The sequence below is a fragment of the Sebastes fasciatus genome, chromosome 10 (genome assembly GCF_043250625.1).
Source record: "Sebastes fasciatus isolate fSebFas1 chromosome 10, fSebFas1.pri, whole genome shotgun sequence".
NCBI lineage: Eukaryota > Metazoa > Chordata > Actinopteri > Perciformes > Sebastidae > Sebastes > Sebastes fasciatus.
The window spans coordinates 27,793,110-27,811,954 of NC_133804.1; the positions used below are offsets into that span (position 1 = coordinate 27,793,110).

The window sequence follows — 18,845 nt, forward strand, 5'->3', positions numbered from 1 at the left end:
GAATATATAACCGCAATATTGCAATACTGCGCTATTGACACACCAGATCCGATGGAAATGCGGCGGCGAGTTGGAGGAGGTCTGTACTTGAAAAATCTCAACTTTATGCAAATGAGCCCATCCAGCGCGACACGTCCAGCTCATTAAACTTGGACGAAGCTGTCAAACTTGGTGATATAGTTTTTAAAATGAAACAAAATTCAGCAGCGGCATAGCCTATTGCTCGCCTGAAATGTTTTCAGAAGTAGATTTTGCTAGAGTGTTTAGACAAAAAAACAGAAAGTTTATGAGCAGGCGACCATGTTGTTTCCTGTTTGAAACAGCGAGCAGAAAACCAGGGACCAATCAGGTGCATTCCCCGATAGGGTATGTCACCGCTTGAAAGGCCAGTTGACTGGAGCAGCAACTCCCCTAGCGTCCTCGTTGGATCTGGTGGACATGTATAGCGTGATGAGGCGCTGAGCGTCTATTCTGCGCTGAGCGCTGCACATACAGTTTTTTTTCTGGCCGCCGAGAGTTGAAAAGTGTTCAACTTCGGGTAAAACGCTACACTCGTCACCGTCACCCAGCCGTCCAATCACAATGGAGGAGACAAAGACCAACTGTCACATCCTACACATATAGGCTACAAGTGCTGAACAACAACAATGGAGGAGAAATGATTACACCCACTGGCGGGTCCGTCCTCTCTCCCTACATGCTTCGGCCTTCCCTTCATCCAGAGAAAGTACTCTACCATATGCCAATATTTTTACTCCTGCAGATATTCTGTATTATAGCAACCAGATGCAACCAAAGTGTCTCAACAATAAATCAATTTAACAATAAACAAGTATTTCATTAGTTTTAAAACTGTCATCTTTGTCATTTAAAAAGGATAAATTAAGTAATTTGCAAAAAAGAAAAAAGGCAATAATATTGCATATAGTGCTGTATGCTGAGCCCATCATTATCACCGCAGGGTAAAGTGTCACAATGCTACTCCTACTTGTATGTTGGTGTATTATGAGCACTATTTTTAGCAGCTTTGCCATTGGCTCCCAGTTTAACCAGTCACAAAACAACCAGAATGTCTCGTCACACAAAGCAGCACCTGTGAGTTTCTCACACTCCAACTGTCCCTCTCATAGCCTTCCAGCCTAAATATCTGCTGTATAGGACACGTGTGTTCGGCTATAGTCGATGAAAAATACCTCAATCTTGAGCTAGAATTTGCAGATCTACAAAAACAAAAGTCAACTGGAACTACAGGCCAAACATTCGGTCATCGTCACGTGTATTGTAATTTAATAGCTCATTGTTAACTGAAAATGAGTTTGCGAGGCATTGGCTTCCTCCTGCAGTGTTACCTGATGTTGGCAGCAGCCATGTATTTTGATCTAGGAGAGCAGCAGGAAAAGTGCATCATCGAGGAGGTTCCTGAAGACATGCTGGTCACCGGTGAGTCCTGGAGAGGGAATATTCCTCCTGAGTGTCGTTTGCAATCTCAACAGACGTAATGAATGTTGAATTAGATTTGGAAAACTGTATTGTGAAATGCCACGTGATTGTTGAGTCACACAGTAACGCTATATGTACCTCCATCATAGTTTGTCTCTTATTTCAGTGCAAAAGCCATTCTTTGAGATTTGTTCTGTGCTTCAACAACAACAAATAGCCATGAAAATGTAAAGAATATCCCATGCATTGTACTCAAATTTACTTCACATTTCCTACAATTTGTCCTACAATGACAGACAGAGAAATAAGAGCATTTGTGTACTTGAGTGAAATTTGTTTAAACAGTAACATGTCAAGGAATAGGAGTATAATACTATATTACATATACCCATTAAAACTATGGATTTTACTGTAAATCACAATATAAATGCATTTATATTCCCTCTTTATGCTCAATCTAATCCGTATTGCAAATCTTTACAATGACCTTGAGTACAACTGTGTGGGAATGTGTATGTGAATGCACTCATATGAGAGTCTGTGTTTTACCTTCAGGTTTTTTCTTGTTGGAGCCTTGGGATCTGAAGGCGCTCTCCCACTCGCCTCACCTCGGCGTCACTGTGACAGTCAGAGACCCAAACCATGAGGTACTACACTCACAGGAGATGTTTATCACCAAGCCACAATCACACAAACATGTGTGTGTGATGGTACACTAAAACATGTGCTGGCTTGGTTTTGACATTGAAACCAAACACAAACAAGGATGAAATGCATTTAACACAGTGTTACTTAAAATCAGCACTGCACAGTTTAGCGTAAGCCTTTATCTCTGTTATTGTACAATAGCATCAGTCTCACACCTCCAGTTCAGCTTTTTGCTAGTGGTGGAAGTATTCAAATCATTTAAGTAAAAGTAATGATGACACATTGTAGAAATACTCAATTACAAGTAAAAGTCCTGCATTCAAAATTTGACTTCAGTAAAAGTACAAAAGTCAGCCCTGTCAGTGTTATATTATTATATTACTAGATCATTATTATTGATGCATTAACATATAAACAGTACTTTAATGTTATAGCTGCTTGAGGTGGAGCTCATTTTTAATGCTTTATTTACTTTTAGGTAGTTAAATCTATAACACAGCATTATATTTTATATTCTTATCACGTTTGTTTGTAAAATGTTGATCTAAAATGTAACTTGTAACTACAGTTGTTAAATAAACGAAGTCCAGTAAAAAGTACAATATTGTGCAGTAGAAGTATAAAGTAGCACAAAAAGAAAATACTCAAAATTGTACTTAAGTACTTGAGTAAATGTACTTATACTTTCCAACACTGCTTTTTGCCAACTCATGTGGCCCCAATATGAAAAAAAGCTATACCTGATTCCTTTTCATATACTAACCCATCACTTCCTCTCCCTCAGCACTCGACCGACTTAAAAGAACCAAAAGAAACAAAACCACGTCTCAATTTTGTTGACCCATAGATGGGGAAATGTTGACCTAACAGTGTCTTTCCTGCTCTCTAGATACTGATGTCCAAACGCTACGGTAAATTTGGTAAATTCACCTTCACAGCTCACGCGTCTGGTCAGCACTACCTTTGCTTCCAAACCAACTCCACAAGGTTTGCTGTCTTTGCTGGAGAGAGACTGGTGAGACCTGTGGACACAAACGGAAAATGTATTTAAAACAGAGGGAATCATGCAGCAACACATACAGTATTGTACTATTACAATATTATATTGCACACTCAAGTCAAGTCTGTGAATTGCAGACATTTCCTAATTTTCCTCTATTGTGCTGCACAGAAGCTACATTTGGACGTTCAGATGGGAGAGCACTCGATTGAACCCAACACTGACAAGACCAAAGACAACCTGGAGACTCTGGAGAACAGCCTCAGACACCTCATAGATCAGATGATGTTCATCATCAGGCAGCAGGAGTACCAGAGGGTAAATAAGTTTTTTTAATCCCATGATATGACAGTACATGTGAGTACATCGCACAACAGGGGAGCTCAGAGGAAAGGGTAGAGGCAGTGTGTTAGCTCCTGATATTAAATCAACGTGCTAATGAGGATTATCATTCAGCATGAATTTAAGTAAATCATACTGCATACCATCTGACATGCTATATTCTGAAGTTACAAAATGTAAGTTTTTTTCTGACTGTTTTATATTCCCTCCTCATTCAGGACAAAGAGGAGGTGTTTCGTGACATTAGTGAGAGCGCCAACAGTAAAGTGCTGTGGTGGGCCGTGGTGCAAACCTCTGTTCTGCTGTCGGTTGGTTTCTGGCAGATGAAACGACTCAAAGACTTCTTCATCGCCAAGAAGCTTGTCTGATGATGACCTCTGACCTGTCAGCTCTAAGCCTGATGACCTAATATCATGTTCTGCCCGTACATGTCCAAGTGTATATATACCAGGGTTCCTACACATTTTCCTTTTAAAAATTATAGGATTATAAACTATGTATGGCTAAAATAATGTGATGGAGATGTGAGACAGCTAAATAAAAATCCACCAACGCTGCTTTTAAACTGATGTCTGTGTATGGTATTGACAATCTTGCCAAAACTGCTAATTTTGAGAGTTTTCCTTTAAAAATATTTTCTTTTCCTTCTTCTATTGCATTAGGCTTGAGTTCACTGTAATCTTGTTTTTGGGCTGATATCTACGACGGAGTATTATGGCCACATTGAGGAAAAGAAAATCTGAGATTTCGGGGATAAAGTCGTAATTTTACGAGAAACAAAGTCGTAATTTTACGAAAAAAAAGTCGTAATATTACGAGAATAAAGTCGTAATATTACGAGAATAAAGTTGTAATTTTACGAGAATAAAGTCATACATTTTACATGTTATTTTAGAGGGGAAATAGAGCAGCGTGTCGCCTGTGTGAAAATGAGGAATGTGGAGCATCTTGTGAAGTTATACTTTAGTTTAGGTTTCACAAATAAGGAAATACTTAATCTCTTGGTACATCAGCACCACATTATCATCAGTATCAGGACCTTGAAAAGATTGTTCAAGAAATTGCATTTATTCTCCTAATATTACGACTTTTTTTCTCGTAAAGTTACAACTTTATACTCGTAATATTACGACTTTTTTTTCACGTAAAGTTACGACTTTATTCTCGTAATATTACGACTTTTTTTTCTCGTAAAGTTACGACTTTATTCTCGTAATATTACGACTTTTTTTCACGTAAAGTTACGACTTTATTCTCGTAATATTACGACTTTTTTTCACGTAAAGTTAAGACTTTATTCTCGTAATATTACGACTTTTTTTCACGTAAAGTTACGACTTTATTCTCGTAATATTACGACTTTTTTTCACGTAAAGTTACGACTTTATTCTCGTAATATTACGACTTTTTTTCACGTAAAGTTAAGACTTTATTCTCGTAATATTACGACTTTTTTTCACGTAAAGTTACGACTTTATTCTCGTAATATTACGACTTTTTTTCTCGTAAAGTTACAACTTTATTCTCGTAATATTACGACTTTTTTTCTCGTAAAGTTACAACTTTATACTCGTAATATTACGACTTTTTTTTCACGTAAAGTTACGACTTTATTCTCGTAATATTACGACTTTTTTTCACGTAAAGTTACGACTTTATTCTCGTAATATTACGACTTTTTTTCTCGTAAAGTTACAACTTTATACTCGTAATATTACGACTTTTTTTTCACGTAAAGTTACGACTTTATTCTCGTAATATTACGACTTTTTTTCACGTAAAGTTACGACTTTATTCTCGTAATATTACGACTTTTTTTCTCGTAAAGTTAAGACTTTATTTTCGTAATATTACGACTTTTTTTCTCGTAAAGTTAAGACTTTATTCTCGTAATATTACGACTTTTTTTCACGTAAAGTTACGACTTTATTCTCGTAATATTACGACTTTTTTTCACGTAAAGTTACGACTTTATTCTCGTAATATTACGACTTTTTTTCACGTAAAGTTACGACTTTATTCTCGTAATATTACGACTTTTTTTCTCGTAAAGTTAAGACTTTATTTTCGTAATATTACGACTTTTTTTCTCGTAAAGTTAAGACTTTATTCTCGTAATATTACGACTTTTTTTCACGTAAAGTTACGACTTTATTCTCGTAATATTACGACTTTTTTTCACGTAAAGTTACGACTTTATTCTCGTAATATTACGACTTTTTTTCTCGTAAAGTTAAGACTTTATTTTCGTAATATTACGACTTTTTTTCTCGTAAAGTTAAGACTTTATTCTCGTAATATTACGACTTTTTTTCACGTAAAGTTACGACTTTATTCTCGTAATATTACGACTTTTTTTCACGTAAAGTTACGACTTTATTCTCGTAATATTACGACTTTTTTTCACGTAAAGTTACGACTTTATTCTCGTAATATTACGACTTTTTTTCTCGTAAAGTTAAGACTTTATTTTCGTAATATTACGACTTTTTTTCTCGTAAAGTTAAGACTTTATTCTCGTAATATTACGACTTTTTTTCACGTAAAGTTACGACTTTATTCTCGTAATATTACGACTTTTTTTCACGTAAAGTTACGACTTTATTCTCGTAATATTACAACTTTTTTTCACGTAAAGTTACGACTTTATTCTCGTAATATTACAACTTTTTTTCTCGTAAAGTTACGACTTTATTCTCGTAATATTACGACTTTTTTTCTCGTAAAGTTAAGACTTTATTCTCGTAATATTACGACTTTTTTTTCTCGTAAAGTTACAACTTTATTCTCGTAATATTACAACTTTTTTTCTCGTAAAGTTACAACTATATTCTCGTAATATTACGACTTTATTCTCGTAATATTACGACTTTTTTTCTCGTAAAGATACGACTTTATTCTCGAAATATTACGACTTTTTTCCTCGTTAAGTTATGAATTTATTCTCGTAATATTACAACTTTTTTTCTCCTAAAGTTATGACTTTATTCTCGTAATAAAATCTCTTCAAATCACAATTCCCTCAATGTGGCCCTAACACTCCGCCATAGATATCAACACAACTATTCATACTTAAATAAATGTATAAATACAGCTGTTGGTCCCCCATTATAAACAAAACTGAAACACAATGTTCATCAAGACTGAACACAACACTACTGGAAAATAATAAAATAAATTTGAAGGAAAATTTGTTTAGTGATTATTTCCCTCTTAAAACATCTTACAGTAATAAAACAATATTCTAACTTGAAATAGTAACAAATGAATCACAGCAGATTTGAAGCATGACTTACCTCATGTATTAAGATACCTGTGAAACAGTTGTATTAGAGGTTTCAATAACAGAGATGTCAGTTGGTCTGTAGCTTAACTAGAGATGTAAATTAGCTAGTTAGCTAGTCAGCTAGCATTATTCTAGGTTAGCTAGCATAAAAGCTGACGTTGTTAGGTGATAGTAACTTTAAATATATTTAATATAGCTACGCTTAGTTAGTTCAGATCTTTAGTAAACAGAAAAGCATCTGTAGTTTGGTAACGTTACGTAGTTTTAACATAAAATAAATTAAAGCGCAGCTCGTTAACTTAAAGCTAGTATCCGTTATTTAGCCAGCTAGCTAAATGTGCTAACGCTAAGTACACATGGTTACCCCTAGCAACAACGAGTTAGCTAGCTAGCTAGCCTGCTAAAGTTAGCATTTTGCTTCGCTAGCAGCGGGAAACACCAGGTAACGTAAAATACATTCAGCTAACGTTACATGTACTTAACGTTACTGTAGGAGCCGAGTTACAAAGTTGTCTTAAACTTCAAATAAATAGAGTAACGGGTTTAAAGCACTCAATGAAGGAGACAGCTGTTATAATCCCGTTTAGCTAAATGTGCTAACGCTAAGTACACATGGTAACCCCTAGCAACAAGGAGTTAGCTTCAAGTCAGCTAGCTTTAGCTTTAACGCTAACTAACCCTCTTCTTCCTGCAGGTCTTCAGATGGCTTACTGGATCTGCTGCAACTCCTGCTTCCTCTCCCCCAGTGCTGACAGAAAACTGGCTGTCACAACCTGCGGCCATGTCGTCTGTAGTGTCTGCTATCAGAAAGGTAGACAAAGCCATAGGATGCTAACAGTCAATGCTAACAGTCAAATTAATTTAATTTAATTGCTGTCTTGTAATTGCTATCCCCATGTTGTCTATGTATCTGTTTTTATGTTTTTTATTTTTTCCCACTCACAATGTTGTTTGGTTATGATTTCCCAGAAGTCTTTAAAGATATTTAAATCAATATCCTCCTCACAAACACTAACATACACTTCTATGCAGCACACATACACACGTGTCTTTTTCGATATATTTACTGTATTGTTATTGTTGTTAGTTGTAGGTTTCAGATAAGCCCAGTGGGGGTTTTGCCTCTTCCTGCACTGTATATTATTCATTTTTGTTATGTTGTATAGTCTTAAATTGTGCGAAACAAATAAACAATGCTTACACTCAATGCTATAACAGTCAATGCTGACACTCAATGCTATAACAGTCAATGCTATAACACTCAATGCTATAACAGTCAATGCTGACACTCAATGCTATAACACTCAATGCTATAACAGTCAATGCTGACACTCAATGCTATAACAGTCAATGCTGACACTCAATGCTATAACAGTCAATGCTATAACAGTCAATGCTATAACACTCAATGCTATAACACTCAATGCTATAACAGTCAATGCTGACACTCAATGCTATAACAGTCAATGCTGACACTCAATGCTATAACACTCAATGCTATAACAGTCAATGCTGACACTCAATGCTATAACAGTCAATGCTGACACTCAATGCTATAACACTCAATGCTATAACAGTCAATGCTGACACTCAATGCTATAACAGTCAATGCTGACACTCAATGCTATAACACTCAATGCTATAACAGTCAATGCTGACACTCAATGCTATAACAGTCAATGCTGACACTCAATGCTATAACAGTCAATGCTATAACAGTCAATGCTGACACTCAATTCTATAACAGTCAATGCTGACAATGCTGTAACAGTCAATGCTATAACAGTCAATGCTGACACTCAATGCTATAACACTCAATGCTATAACAGTCAATGCTAACAGTCAATGCTGACACTCAATGCTATAACAGTCAATGCTATAACAGTCAATGCTATAACAGTCAATGCTATAACACTCAATGCTATAACAGTCAATGCTATAACAGTCAATGCTGACACTCAATGCTATAACAGTCAATGCTATAACACTCAATGCTGACACTCAATGCTATAACACTCAATGCTATAACAGTCAATGCTAACAGTCAATGCTGACACTCAATGCTATAACAGTCATTGCTGACACTCAATGCTATAACAGTCAATGCTGATACTCAATGCTATAACAGTCAATGCTGACACTCAATGCTATAACAGTCAATGCTAACTAACAGTCAATGCTGACAGTCAAAAACAATCACTGTTGGGGATGTTTGGATGTGCAGTTCAGCACCATATCTTCACTTCAGTTGACAGATGAAAGTCAAGTCAAGTCAAATGTATTTCTATAGCACATTTAAAACAACATGAGCTGACCAAAGTGCTTTACAGACATAGTGCCGAATAAAAACAGGTCAACAGCGCAGACAACAAAATCTCACACATCCAGAGACAGAGACCAAGATAAAATCCATGAGTAAAAGACTGTTATAATGAGCATTATAAAAGGCCAATTAGTAATCACAATAAAAGTACATTCAAAAGCCAAAGAAAAGAGGTGGGTCTTGAGCAGATCTGATGTGGAGAGGCAGTTTGTTCCACAGACTAAGTGATTAAACAGGGACATCTGTTGGACTTCAGGGGATATTACAGAGCTGATGACTCAGTTTTACACCAGATGTAGGTTATCTAACAGCAGAGGGAGTGAAATCTCTGATCCAGTTGTGCTTCTTTTAGCCTCATATTCTCAAATGAAATTAGTTTGAAATTACACCATTCAACATGGGATATAGGATCTCTTGAAGTACCCTCCTGCAGGTCCCTTGGTCCCACTTTGGGAGCCTCGAATCATATTCATAAGGTGTTGTTCCTGATGGGTCTAATCTCAGTCACACTCTCAAGAGTTTGATCATATTTTAATTTCCTTCCAGGGTTAGACCCAGGGATTACACTTAATTAATTTTGGGTCTCAGGCGGAAGCACTTTGAGAAGCACTTTTTGTTCAGCTCCTGGATTTAGACTTTAATATCAGCCTCGAAAGATTTTGTATTTTTGACCATATATAATTGCAACTTTTCTTTCAGGCAAACCAGGCAAGTGTTTAATATGCAGTGCCATATGCCAAGTATCACTGCTCACTGACAAAGTAAGCATCTTTCTTCTCATTTAATGGCAACCCCTCGGGGCTGTCTGCGTGGGATAACATCACATTTCTTATCACTGACTGTGTGATATAATTTTTACAGTCATTACAGTCATGTGAAACATCTTTGTTTCAGAGTAGCTCAGAGGTGAAGACCCTGTTCACCGACATCAACGTTGTGACAACCAAACACTTCGGGGAAATCAGCAAAGTATGTTCATTTTCTATCTCATCATAAAATATTAAAAACAGTCTTGTTAACTGTTCGGTTCAGAATTTAAGTCAGTCTCAATCAGTTCAAGATGGTTTGAGTTATATATGTATTTTTTTATATAGACTTCACATAGCTCTGTTTCTTCCCTTTGTCTCAGGTTATAATGTTCCAGGCAAGACATCAGAAGAGACTGTTGACTTACTACCAGCAACGGGTGAGAGACATCTGTGTTGCTGCCATGGATGCTTGTTGTTGTGTGTGTGTGTGTGTGTGTGTGTGTGTGTGTGTGTGTGTGTGTGTGTGTGTGTGTGTGTGTCTTTGAGGGTTTGCTTTCACTGCATTTTTGAGGTTAAGTCAAGTAAAGTTAATACTATTTGTATAGCCCAATATTACAAATCACACATTGGGTGGGGCTTTACAATCTGTACAGGATAGGAGACCCTCTGTCCTTTACAGTACGACCCTCTCATCCGATAAGGAAAAACTCCCTCCAAAAACCCCTTTCAGGGATCAGTGCTATTCCATCCCATTCATTTTGCTATGCTGAAAACCTGTGTGACATCTGGAGCTGGAACTATTAATCGGTTGATCGATATGTGTCAACTATTAATATAATCACCAACTATTTTGATATTTCTTTAAGGAAAAAAAGGAAAAATTCTCTGAGTCCAGCTTCTTAAATGTGAATATTTTCTGGTTTCTTTACTCCTCTATGACAGTAAACTGGATATCTTTGAGTTGTGGACAATTTGAGGATGTCATCTTGGGCTTTGGGAAACACTGATCGACATTTTTCACAATTTTCTAACTTTTTATAGACCAACAGCTAATCGATTAATTGAGAAAATAATAGACGTTTAATCGACAATGAAAATGATTAGTTTTTCATTATTTTCTGACATTTTATAGACCATGTACTACTAGTGCATCACCAACCATTTTATCAATTACAGAATGATAAACAAGAAGAGACATTTGTCAAGATGAAGCAAGAAATGCAGCAGATGGCAAAGTAAGTTAAACCATAACTTTATAATGCATTTCCATACATATATCTAAAGTGCAGTTTATGAAAAGTTGGTTGCCTTTCTTATTTATTTTTATTTTTACCCTTTTAAGGAAGCTGAATGAACAGAGCGCATACATCGTTAAACTGGAAAACTCTCTTCAGCATCAGAGGTACAGCAGAGTACTTATTAAAGATAATCATATTAGAATCAGACATGCTGGTGTTCTGATAATAAGATATTATAGTAACCCATCTATCATTTTTACTGAGTATCGTTCATGTGTTACAGTTTTACTTTTTTCCAAGATATAACTCTTTCCAAAATGTTTGTAGGGGAACCAGTTTGTCAATGCTTGTAAATCTGATCCGTAGCTGGCAGGTTTACCTATTTTAACAGCCACTAATCTGTGTATGTAATCAGCCCGTCTTTAACTGTTCCACATCCTGAAAAATAAGTTTCATTTTCCAAAGTGTTTTGCTCACAAGCATTTGGCTGATGTTCCATTTTAATTTCCCATTCTGTAGATGATCTTTTCAGCATCCTTCATTCACACAGCATTTAAACATTAAAAGACTAACATTAGACTAAATGAGGATCTATGGAGGCAGTAAAACCTTTAATGATTTGGAATTAAATGGCCTCTTTGTGTTTGGCAGCACTTTAGCATATAAAGTTATTTACAACCAGCTGGCTGTTATTCCTCACCTCTCACTAGGTGTCACTCCTGGCACATCTACTCCTGGAAAGTTGCAACCACGACCAACAGCGAATAAGTTAAAGGGAAAGGTTTTTTTTTAAAGAAAAAAGGTTTGGCCAGGGCAAAGGGGCCTTTTTTTTTAGCTCTGGATAAAACATTGATATGTATCTCAAGACTGATTTTAACAAATATTCCAGCCTACAGTGTTAGAAATAATCCTCATAGGGCTCTACATCATTCACTTATAATTTATGAGTACTGCAGCTTCTTAAAAGTCCTTTTTAAATGTTCTGTAAAATACATATCTAAAAGGTATATGATAACAGTAAGTAATAATAACTGAAACTCTAATCTAAATTCTTATTGAAAAACATTTGTCTGGCTTAAATGCAGCTCGAAGAGTCCTCACCCATTTTCTCATTCTTGGATTCAAACCCACAGCTATGTTATTAGCATCTACATTTGTTTTGTTGGAGCTGATTAACGTTGTTTTTTTATTGTTTTCACTCAGTGCCAAAGTGTCATCAGTGCCTCAGATGAGCCACATGTCCCACACTCCACATGGACACAAATCAGGTAAACAATCTCATAATTTGTCACTATTGTATTGGTTTAGTTTAGATGCTTTAGTTACTTTAATTGACAGGGACAGTGCATATTAATAACATTTCTGAAAGTATACCAGAGTTAGCCAGAAAGACTTATTTTCATCTGTTGTCCCAGATGGCAGGCAATATTTAATGCACAGACGTTAGGAATAAAAGCACTGAAAATACATACAACGATAAAAGCAATGAAAAGAAAAAATGCAGATACGAACAGAGCCTGCACTACATAGAGACCAGAGAGACAGTTCTTATAACACAGATCAACAATAGTATGACAACAATCAACAGACAGCATGACGGTACAAACAACTAATGTCAATGTCATTGTAGACAGTATTAATATTGTACTCTACTTAAAGCAGTGCTGTAGTCAAGACCACTTAAGTTGAGTCCAAGACAAGTCTGACCAGATCAAGTTAAGAGTCCAAATGGGCTTGAGTCAGAGTCAGGACCATGTTCTGAAGGCAGTTCCCATTCAGTATTCTTCATGCTGTTGTGTTACTGTTGTTCATAGTGAGAGGCAAATGTGATATAACTTCAATCACTCAATACAGTCCTTTGGATTTAGAAAAGTTTGAAATGTGATAGGAAAAAAGAAGCAAATTATAACAAAACACTGAGTGGCAGAGAAAGAGACAAGTTTGAGATAATAGAAAAGGTATTTTTAGACCAGACTCACAACCAAGTACTGCTCTAGTAATACAAAAATATTACATCCCCAGTATTGTATATATCAGGATTCAACATTAAGAAATCTATTTTTTTAAGGCAGACCAATCAAGACTGACTGACTGCTCTACAAAACTCTTTTTGAAAAATACCAGTAAGAAAATGGTCCAAAGGTCCACATCTGATTTTTATTCAAGGTGAGAGGTCCAGAATAATTGGGGATAACAAAATTATACCATAACGAATTGTATTCATAACACGAGTATCGACACTCGATACTATAATACTTTAGCACCGGTGTTTAACCCATCTCTAATTACGAGGTATGAGCTGGGCCCAGATTGACCTGCGGTTCGGTCCAGATGTGGACCTTGTTCCGGACTTTGAGAAGCCCTGGGCTAGTGGCTGAAAAAAGACAAAATTAGGCCGTTGACTGACCATAAAGCTGGCTCATATCACGTCTTTGTAGTCATATCACTGAACCATGTATTTTCACACGTTCCCTGTATGACCACTGATGTCTCATCATCATTAATAGAGTACGGTGGTTGTTAATGTTCTTGTTGTGATGTCAGTCCTGCAGATCCAGTATAACTCCCCCATGTCCCTCTCAAGACACTCATCAAGCACTACTATGTGAGTATCGTCCCTCTGAACATCTCTTCACCTCATCTCAATCTCTGTTTTCCTTTTCCTCCGCCCTTCATTACCTCTCACCATACGAGAGAGAATGTCGGAGGTATTTCACTGTGCAAACAAGCTTTATCCTGAGTTCAGCCCCGGTGTCTTATGTTAGCTTTAGCTGCTGTATAGCTTTGCCCTGCCCTGCGGTTATCTACACACACACACCTGAATAAGCGAAGCTTTGCTTGGGTTTAGTCAGGATTCCCTATTGGGTTTCTAGACACCGCTGACACAGGATTGATTGTCTGCTTGAGTTTAATAGTATAAATGTTGTTTTATCCACTGAGACGGATAGATGATGGACAGCGGATATTAACCCCGTTTACAACATTACCGCCGTGCCTGCAGGGTCTTAATTAATTATTTGAAAGGGAATTGTAATGGGAATAATACATGAGTGCTTTTCAAAATATTTAGATTTTAGTCACTGAATTTAATTAAAAATCTGATTCACAAAACCAATGAGTTTCATTTAGAGCCTCTTGAAATTTTGCAGTTGTTCTCAAGAATTTTCTTGAATCATTTACTACTGAAATGATGTGCATTATTATGAATTTGTGAAGTAAAAATTAATGTTAAAACATGGAATTATCTCACTCTATTGTAATATTTTTTTAATGATCAACTTGCGCTCTATTCTACATAACATTTTAATCATTTACTGCAAAGTCTGTGGGGAAATTGGTTATACATTCTCCTCAAAAGTAAATGTATTTCACAAAGTGAATATCTGTCTTTTTAATGAAACTCTAAATGTTGCTGTTATATTCAGTAGCTGTTTGGCTTGTTATATTAAAAAGTTCAGGCACCACTGCAGTGCTCAGCCAGCTGAACCCAACAGGACTAATGAAGCGTGCTCTCATGTCTTGCAGCACTGAAAACATGGACGTGGATGAAAGGAGTCTGTTCAGGAAAGTAAGTGTCATTATTTCACCTGCAGTAAGCTTCAATTTCTGCTTTACAGTTTGTGTAATGTAACGTATGAGCTCTGTCAAGACGATACAGCATCTTGACATCTACTTAATAAAAGTATTGAAAAACAAGCAAATAAAAAGTGATGATGTTTCTGTCTGTGTTTCAGCCCAACACTGTCCCCAGACTGTCATTAATCAGTCCTCCACAAGATGGACGAATGGGTATGTGCTTTGCTCTGCCTTTCATAAAACTTTGGTGGTTTCTCTTTAAGCCATAAATCTGTTAAGGTATTACACCAGTAAATTCAGGGTTAGTAGTTTGACACCTCTCCTTAATCTGTAGACAAACACGGCACTAAAGGCATTACATGCAACAAAATTTACAAAATTACGCACATCCAGGCAATAAATACTAGGTGCTGGACAGAAGAACATGTAAAAGACGCAACAAATAGAGTCTGCACACTAGATAAAGCTCCCATGAACAAAAATTTAAAGGGCCAGTGCGTAACATTTTAGGGATCTATTTGCAGAAATGGAATATAATATTCATAATTGTGTTTTCATTAGTGTATAATCATCTGAAACTAAGAATTTGTTTTTGTTAGCTTAGAATAAGCCCTTCATATCTACAAAGGGAGTGGGTCCTCTTCACAGAGTCCGCCATGTTGCTCCGCCATGTTTCTACAGGAGAGAGCCTTTCATGTTTTTACATTACCTGAAGGCCACCGTAGTTCTCCGTCACGCTTGTGAAACTGCTGTAACGTGAGCCGCAGAGTGCAAAACCGCGGTACAGCAGCCGTCGTCTGACTTCCGTTGCTCCTACGGCATTACCGCGGTTTTGCACTAGGCAGCTCACATTACTGCAGTCTTGGAAAGGGAGGAGTGAGCCAACACGTTCTCTCAAAACCGCAATAGTTACCCTTGGCGTCACTTTAGGATTAGGCAAAAAAAAACACTATGGTTAGGTTTAGGAAAAAACTACATGGTTGGGCTTAAAACTACTACGTTTGTACAGTGAAAATGACACTGAACGTTGCGAACACGGGACACGAACGAACAGCTGATTGTTACCTGACGCACGGCACACGGACAGCGGTCTCCTGGATGAAAGCCTCGTGTTTGTTGGACCCATCCACCTCCCCTCCCGCCCACATTGTGTGTCTTTTTGCTCTTTAAACTACGTCACCACACTCCCGGCGCACTTTCTCGCAGCGTTTACTGTTGCCGCGGATGGGTTTACATTATAGTTAATAGAACGCCCGGTGCGTTTCATACCGTCACTAAAGGGTGCTGCGTGCGGCGGTACCAAACGCCGACGGCCGTGACAAAGCCTCGGTATTTAACGGCATGGAAATGATAACGGGCTGAGTGAGCGGAGGGGTATTCAGTCGGTTGCAATCTGCAACCACACCACTAGATGCCACCAAATCCTACACACTGTACCTTTAATTACCACCACTAAATGCGCTTCACACATGTTATGCTACCAAGGATACAACACAATTAAGTCTCTCTGTTAAAGGTATGCATCTAACGTTGCATATTTAGAAACAAGATGGCACATTGACACAGACAATTGCACTATAATCATCTTGCTACCTTTTGTGGTCTTATGGACTCCACGGTTGACCACCCACAGTGATTAAACAAATACAGATGTTGGCTGCTGTTGTGTTTAGGATTACACCTGCTGAGCGCTTTCTCTTTGATTATGTTATTTAGTTCCTTAAAGGATTTGACCTCCATTGTGGTAGATACATTAGGTGACAGCCTTCAGACGTTATTAGGATTGTGTCACTAAAACTGTGTAAGTTAAGTAAATATTGCAGTGAAGGAAATCATAATATTTAACCAGCAGCAGCAGCAGATTTATTGGGCACAGATAATTAAATGTCATGTTATTACTACAGTAGATAAGGATGACATGTATTATTTATTATAGAGCTCTCTGTAGCAGAGGGTTGTGTGCATGCTGTGTAGATGTTTTGCCCTGTTGGGTAGCAACATCTTGTTTGTGTGAAAACCGTGAGATACTAATTATTCTGGAAGATGATTCGCCCATTTATCTTGTCTTCTTGGAGGATTTTCTAAATAAGACACATAAGCCGATAATGACCCAGAAATATCTCAGGCATTTTCAAAATCATTATGAGCCATTATATCTGTAATACCTGTGTTAACGTTGGCTCTCTCTGGTGTGTTGGTGTTTAGGCACCGTCCCTCACAGGTCGTCCAATCAGATCATGCTGGCCAACCATTCAGCGCGCTCCGCCACAGTCAGGTGACTCATTTCATTCATTAAAGGCATCATGATAACATCAGAATAATGCAGATTTGATATATCTTAACTTTGACAAGCTAAACTCTTACAAAGTCTAACAAGAGGCTAACAAGAGGCTGCAAGTGCATCTGTATATTTTTGATTATTTATAACAACGTTTTGAGCAGAACGACTGCATCATTTTTTGCTTTTAATAGCTTAATTCAATGAAATAATTTAAAGCATAAGTCTGTTTATTTTCTGTATTTTTCTTATTGTGAATAAATCCCATGAAAATACCAAACCCTACAATGAATTGATCCAACTAACAAGTATTTTTCTGTGTAGCTAAAGCCTGATATAGCGTATCCCTCTGCGCTATAGAGCTCCATTGATGTCCGAAAACTATATGCTCAAACTGAAGTGTAAATTAACTGTCCTCTTTCCTCTCCCAGTCGTTTTCAAGGATCTCCGGTGAGCCCAGATATTTCATATCGCCAGATCTCTGGATGGAAGTCTCCCATCTTCAAACCTCTCTCCTCCTTCAGACACTCCATGTCCTCCCTGGTCCGCCCTCCTCCTTAACAAAACACACAAATAAACTGTCATGAAGCCTTTAGAGGAAATACACCTGGCCACTGACGTGTATACGGAGGTATTTCACAACGTAAAAATGAGTCACCAAAGAGTTTGTGTGTTGTGTTTTAACGACCCTGGATTCACAGTGAAATGTATTTGTGTTGTATAGTAATGACTGATTCTGTGTTGTTGAATTTTGTCACAATTAAAGTGATGAAATAATGACATGAGTCTGGTTTATGGGGTCATTGTGTAGAAAAACTATTTGCAAATGTGTGGAGTTGTGTAACTGTATCTCAATCCGTGTGTGCGTAATCAGATTTGTAAATGTATAAAAAACAATCTCCAAATTTTGATTCAGATTTGCAAGTGTATTGAGATTTGTAGTAAGCCGATAATATCTATACGCATTTACAGATTTATGTACGCATTTACAGATTTATGTACGCATTTGCAGATTTGTCTACACGTTTACAGATTTATGTATGCATTTACAAAAATATACACACATTTATATATTTATGTATGCAATTACAGATTTATGTATGCATTTAGAGATTTGTCTACATATTTACAGATTTATGTACACATTTACAGACTTATGTACGCATTTAGAGATTTATGTGCGCATTTAGGGATTTGTCTACACATTTACAGATATATATACACATTTGCAGATTTGTCTACATAATTTATTTACAAATCTCAATACACTTGCAAATCTCAATACAGATTTGGAGATTTTTTTTTTATAAACATTGACATATCTGATTGTGCACACAAACTGGTTTGCATTTGAATGAAATATGGTGTACAGTATCTGGTGGGTGGTCGCAGGTCAGGTCATCCACTAGACTTACAGTTGTTTAGTCGTGTTGTTTTGAAAGTGAACTACTTTCACTAATCCAGCAGAGAGAGACCTACAGGCCTCAACCCACAGAGAGCCTTAACAAGCAACTCGCCAAAGGCACAATTTGACGTCATGCTCACTCTACTGCACCAGCACCTGTTCAATTTACAAAGATAAACTGGGATTATGCTCACGAAAGAAATGTACTGGATTCTACGAGTCTTCGAGGTTGACAGACTGCAGTAACATTAAGAAAGCCCCTTTAGGCAGCGATGTGGTTAACTACCCTCAACAATACTCTTCACACTCCTGGCCCCACTGCTTGTAACTTCTGTAACACGACTCGTGATTTCACCCTCAAATCTTGTTACAAAACAGCTGCAAGTGAAGGCAAAGCAAAGTGTAGCCTTATAGAAACATGATATCTAGCTGAAGTCATCACGAGGAGAAGCTGATGCGCTGAAGCGGGTGGCGAGGACAACCAGATGTGTTCAGACAGGTCGATCCTCTCTTTGTCGACCCGCGTTCTTTCCTCTATTGTCCCCGGTTGTCAGGGTGTT

The 18,845-nt window shown here is 37.3% G+C and overlaps 2 protein-coding genes and 1 long non-coding RNA gene across 7 annotated transcripts in view; 2 read left to right on the top strand and 1 right to left on the bottom strand.

Moving 5' to 3' along the window:
* Nucleotides 1–7,551, bottom strand: part of LOC141775665 (uncharacterized) — a 90,264-nt gene extending 82,713 nt beyond the window's left edge. Inside the window, exons 1-5 of one of the 3 annotated variants that reach the window (XR_012595645.1) lie at nucleotides 6,727–6,867; nucleotides 3,723–3,898; nucleotides 3,019–3,110; nucleotides 1,990–2,058; nucleotides 1,350–1,447 (exon numbers count right to left, since the gene is read on the bottom strand). This is a non-coding gene — a long non-coding RNA (uncharacterized LOC141775665). Of the gene's footprint in view, nucleotides 1–1,349; nucleotides 1,448–1,989; nucleotides 2,059–3,018; nucleotides 3,111–3,722; nucleotides 3,899–6,726; nucleotides 6,868–7,427 lie in introns of those variants that run through there. The other 2 variants (XR_012595644.1, XR_012595646.1) reach the window with 2 other exon arrangements.
* LOC141775664 (transmembrane emp24 domain-containing protein 11) lies at nucleotides 123–3,799 on the top strand. The gene is made up of 5 exons (XM_074649257.1): nucleotides 123–1,440; nucleotides 1,996–2,087; nucleotides 2,978–3,103; nucleotides 3,260–3,406; nucleotides 3,649–3,799. The coding sequence occupies exons 1-5, from the start codon at nucleotides 1,311–1,313 to the stop codon at nucleotides 3,796–3,798; spliced, it is 645 nt and encodes a 214-aa protein (XP_074505358.1). The 5' UTR covers nucleotides 123–1,310; the 3' UTR covers nucleotide 3,799.
* rnf212 (ring finger protein 212) lies at nucleotides 6,783–17,660 on the top strand. 3 transcript variants are annotated; one of them, XM_074649254.1, is made up of 13 exons: nucleotides 6,783–6,881; nucleotides 7,411–7,527; nucleotides 9,739–9,800; nucleotides 9,934–10,008; nucleotides 10,169–10,225; nucleotides 10,965–11,023; nucleotides 11,131–11,190; nucleotides 12,230–12,294; nucleotides 13,571–13,631; nucleotides 14,552–14,594; nucleotides 14,761–14,815; nucleotides 16,808–16,877; nucleotides 17,312–17,660. In XM_074649254.1, exons 2-13 carry the CDS (start codon nucleotides 7,419–7,421, stop codon nucleotides 17,439–17,441), a joined length of 846 nt encoding a protein of 281 aa, XP_074505355.1. In that variant the 5' UTR covers nucleotides 6,783–6,881; nucleotides 7,411–7,418; the 3' UTR covers nucleotides 17,442–17,660. The 3 variants fall into 3 exon arrangements, with proteins under 3 accessions (XP_074505355.1, XP_074505354.1, XP_074505356.1); XM_074649253.1 differs by lacking the exon at nucleotides 6,783–6,881 and adding an exon at nucleotides 7,016–7,158; XM_074649255.1 differs by lacking the exon at nucleotides 6,783–6,881 and adding an exon at nucleotides 7,308–7,331.
* Nucleotides 17,661–18,845: the final 1,185 nt, after the last annotated feature.